This window comes from Macrobrachium nipponense, chromosome 3, assembly GCF_015104395.2.
Source record: "Macrobrachium nipponense isolate FS-2020 chromosome 3, ASM1510439v2, whole genome shotgun sequence".
NCBI lineage: Eukaryota > Metazoa > Arthropoda > Malacostraca > Decapoda > Palaemonidae > Macrobrachium > Macrobrachium nipponense.
The window spans coordinates 75096193-75101192 of NC_087202.1; the positions used below are offsets into that span (position 1 = coordinate 75096193).

The 5000-nt window shown below is 36.2% G+C and overlaps 1 protein-coding gene across 1 annotated transcript in view; it reads right to left on the minus strand.

Moving 5' to 3' along the window:
• LOC135221821 (GTPase-activating Rap/Ran-GAP domain-like protein 3) overlaps positions 1-5000 on the minus strand; it is a 967251-nt gene that overhangs the window by 372205 nt on the left and 590046 nt on the right. The window contains 1 exon segment of the mRNA XM_064259719.1: positions 914-980. Coding sequence (XP_064115789.1) covers positions 914-980 — 67 coding nt within the window.

A 5000-nucleotide genomic window follows, 5' to 3' on the forward strand; every position in this document is an offset into this window, starting at 1 on the left:
ATAAGAATACCTTTAATTTAGTCAGTTCTCTGGGTTTTTTCCGCGCTAGTAATTCGATTAATTAATTCCCTTTATAACGCGGATTCGTATATTTTAACTTTTCTTCTTTTTTTTAAGCGAAGTTTGAATAACCGGGGGAAGTCGTTATTTTTTCTAGCGTCGATTTTAAAATGAGAGAAACATAACAGAAAATAAATGCGCAAAAGACTTGGGGTTTGAGCGTTTGTGAAATGCTGCATTGTGATCAAAACGTAAGGAAATTCGTTTACCTCTGGACATTTTTAACATCACTGGGGCTTAATAGAATTGCTCACTGTTTTTGACGCCAGTTAGAGTCCTTGTCTTTTGCCGAAGGAATTATATATTTCTACTAAGAGTAATTTTCTCGTACACAAGTATGATTTTAATACCGCAAATATTTCTGGAGATATCTAACACATCAGTCTACTAGTTCTGTTCAGTCTTTACTCCATTCACTTTTAATGTCGGGATCTTTTGACTAGAATGGTTTTAATGGTATTATCCTTAAACTAGAATGGTTTTAATGTCGTGTTTAACTAGAATTGGTTTTAATGTCGTGTTTAACTAGAATGGTTTTAATGTCGGGATTCTCTAACTAGAATGGTTAAGGTATTTTGCACGATGAAAACGGTTAAATGTTAAAACTGAAAATAAATGACTTATAATCTACTATGATATCAGACCAGTTTTGCAGCAATTCAAGGAAAATCGACAAAATAAAAATAAAAAAATGAAAATTTACACCAATGACGAGAGAGAGAGAGGGGGAAGGGGAAGGGAAGGGGGGGAGAGAGAGGAGAGAGAGAGGAGAGAGAGGAGACAAGGGGGGGGGGGGGGCTGGGAGAACCACGAAACTCACAATGAAAAGAAAACAGAATTTTGAAAGCATCACCTTTTGTATTTCGGGCGTGAAGATTTCCTTGGGGCCTTTCTCCAGCTTGTCCATATTTTGAAAATTGCTGAAACAGAAGAGAAAAAATGGTTGAATTACACTTCTCCAACAGCGATTAAGGTAGTTATACTTCGTTAAAGTATAGAATATAGTATATATTATATTATATAATCTATAATGTACAAAACTTCAATCAGCGTATTTATGACAGTTATGCCAATGAAATTATACCCCCCCCTGCCAAAAAAAAAAAGGCATATACTGATGGATAAATAGAAGTCGAAGTCTATGAGATACATTTATAACTGTTCAACAATTCCTCAGATTGAGCCAGCAAGACTGAAGCAATAAAAAATGTGGTGGAAAAGCTACGAAAAGAAATTATATATATATATATATATATATATATATATATATATATATATATATATATATATATATATACAAATGTATACTGCAAATTATATATATGTATATATATATATATATATATATGTATGTATGTGTGTGTGTGTGTATATATACATAAAAATTTATATATATATATATATATATATATATATATATATATATATATATACAGATATATACTTATTTCAGAAATGTAACAGATGGGCACGCAAAACATTATAAGTGTTTCTGTCCATCTGTGGAGGAATATATGACTGTATGGTTTACTGATCAATATACCTTAAACAGCTTGAATAAACGGAGTTAACATTGCATTATTAATTCGTAACATCTGAGCAAGTAAAAACACTCATAATTTTGAAAACAATTCTTAAAATATTATCTTATAAAAGTGATGAATTCACATCATAATTGTTTTACAAAGTGAGGTCTACATTACAAACAAAATAAATGTGAACATAGTAGCACCTGTGACGAAGAATCAGTAAGAATATCAAAGAATCAGCAAGAATATCAAAGAACAGTCGATGGTAACAATTCGTCTCAAGAACAGCGCAACCGCTGCTCGAATCAGATCTTTTTAATATTTTGCGTTTGCTTGTTTTCTTTTGTTGGTTTGTTTGTTTGGTGTTTTTACGTTGCATGGAACCAGTGGTTATTCAGCAACGGGACCAACGGCTTTACGTGACTTCCGAACCACGTCGAGAGTGAACTTCTATTACCAGAAATACACATCTCTCACACCTCAACGGAATGCCCGAGAATCGAACTCCTGGCTACCGAAATGGTACGCCAACACCATACCGACCACGCCACTGGTTTCATTAACGACCGATTCTTAGCTAACGGATGATAAACCTTCACTTAACGCTCTTTGTTTATTGAGCTAGAGACCAGCATGAGTGTATAAGCTGCGATGACGGTGTTATTTCAAAGAACTTTTAACCCATTGCAATCTAAGCTAAAACGACGGTTATAGTTTCTAAACAGCTGCATCTGGCTTAATTCTAGCCAATGCGAATCTGAAGAACAATACCTGCATTTAATGAATAAAGTTATAAAGGTAATTACTTCTCTTTAGATAATTACGTGCCGGCGCGCGCGCGCGTAATTCTGGGACATAAAAAAATCAAATATACTAAAGCAGCTAAAAATAAGACAGCAAAGCTGAAACAGTAAAAAGAACGTTCACATTAATCTTCAAGTACTATTGTAAAGGTCATACGTTTGCTAGATTAAAAATAACCATCAATCAATACGTTATCGAGACTGAAAACGAACTTGTCCGAAGCGTAAGCGGCTTTGCAGCCATAATGAAGCTTCTTTGCCTGAATAAATCGCAAACACTCACGACAGGCCATTAATAAACCTTTACAATCGAAAAGAAGAGACTTCTTACAGGTTCAAGCTCGCTCTCTCTCTCTCTCTCTCTCTCTCTCTCTCTCTCTCTCTCTCTCTCTCTCTCTCTCTCTTCCAGCTTCATGTAACTTCTTAGTATCTGTTGCAACTCTCAATTCCCAACGTATTCATATTTGAGACATGAGGTTGCTGGTCCCAAGACCTTGGCTGGGCCAATGTCCCTGTCGTCGTACAGGGTTAAGAGATCAATGTGCCCAACGCGCCTGGCTAACAAATGAGATCTCAACAAAGATTTCTCGCTGTGAATGTCTGTCTGTCTGTCATGTGTATCTCAGTCTCCCTGTCATGACATCTTCAAATAAGAAAATACCGTCACTTTCTGCCTCCACCTTCTATGCAACCATTTCCGCAAATGAAAAGGAGTGATAAAGTACCTCTCTCTCTCTCTCTCTCTCTCTGTCTCTCTCTCTCTCTCTTGTGCCATCATTTCCATTCCACATCCGACTGAACCCCTGGCGGCGGGTGAGTGAACTAAACACACACCTCTTGATAATCGTCTACTGCCCTGAACTAAACGCATAGAGTTTAATTACCGCTACTTAATTACCCGCACACCCTGGTTTAATGGGACAATCACCACCGCCTCTCTCTCTCTCTCTCTCTCTCTCTCTCTCATCCAGATGATCTGTAATTAGTGGTTTCGCGCAATCACGGGGAAGGCAAGGATCTGGAATTGATTTCTGGAAGAGCAGTGTGGTGGTTATACAAGTATTAAATATTTTCTGTATATATACTACATATACGTACACGTAAAAATATATATATGTAAATGTCATACGCAAACATTAGTGTTTATGCAAATAAGAGCATCTGTAATTCTCTGACTACACTTCAAAATTGTCAACGGGTCCTCCCACCTGAACGTAAATTAAGTTTTTAAGTGTTTAACAAAATCTATTTTGCAGTTGGAATAACAGTAAAATTAGGAAAACTTATATCAAGACAAATTGGATGTACGTATGATAATTATTCAACATTAAAAGGCTCTTGATATAAACATTCTCCGTTTTAAGGCACTTAACTTACAAGAACGGTGGAAAAGTATTAATGATATTAATCCTTTGTTTACCATTAGCGCCGATTAAAAGAAACAGGAATAACTGACAGCTGTAGTAATAAATATATACATAAAGTATGTATGATATATATATATATATATATATATATATATATATTGAATAGAATGGCTTTCTCACTGTTAACCAGCTTTTTTGAAATTGCTTCATATTTTCTAATTATTTTCTTTACTTCATTGTTCAGGTTACTAATGGACACATAATGGGTTCTTCCATTTTACTCCAGTATTTTTACACGCGACAGCTGTTTCGTCAACCTACACGTATTGACGTTTTCAAGCGTACTGATACAAATATGAGCCTACATGCGTTTTGTGACGTCATGAGGACGGAAAGGTAGTACAATTGCCAGATACCTAGTTTTAAGTATTTACAAAAGACTATAGTGAAACATAAAATAAGACAAATAAATAAATATGTTAAACAACAGAAATTAAATAAAAAAGTTGAAAGTAAGTTATTATATGACATTCATACATAAATAGTATATTAATTACATATATGTCTAATTCACTGAAAGTCAGTGTGCGCTCCTGTCCGCGTGTGGGGGCTTTGTCCCACGCGGTTGAAGGACTGCCTCCTACACGAGGGCAAGGATCGGTCTGCCTCACGTTGGATGTTAAGGCTGGGACGTTGCATTGCGATGCTGACCCGCTTCTGATATCAATAAACGATTGTAGTTGCCTTCCTTGTGTATTATTTTGGTGTTTGTGTGAGAAGTTCTTGTAATGATGGTTTTTTATTGTGGGTATCCACAAAGTGCTGATGAATGGCTCTTGGTTTCTGTGGGGCCTGCATGCGACGTTGTGAGTGGTGGTTGTGTGTCCGATATAGCATTTTTTGGGGGGACTGACATTGCTCGTCAGCACAGACAAACTTGTATCTATATCAGATTTAACCTCTTTCTCCGTCGATGGGCCGTACTATTTTTCATTACCAAAGAGGCCGTAAGGTTTGGTTTGCAGTAAATCCTTGCTGTTATTTTGTTTTATATGGCGCTAGGGGGGGTGGGGGGTGGTCCTCTTCGCAGTATACCAAGGATGGCTTTCCTTTCATCTTCGTGGTGTTTGTTGATATATATATATATATATATATTATATAATATACAATCGTATATTATATATATATGGTATACTGCGAAGAGGAACCACCCCCCTAGCGCCATATAACAAAATAAACAG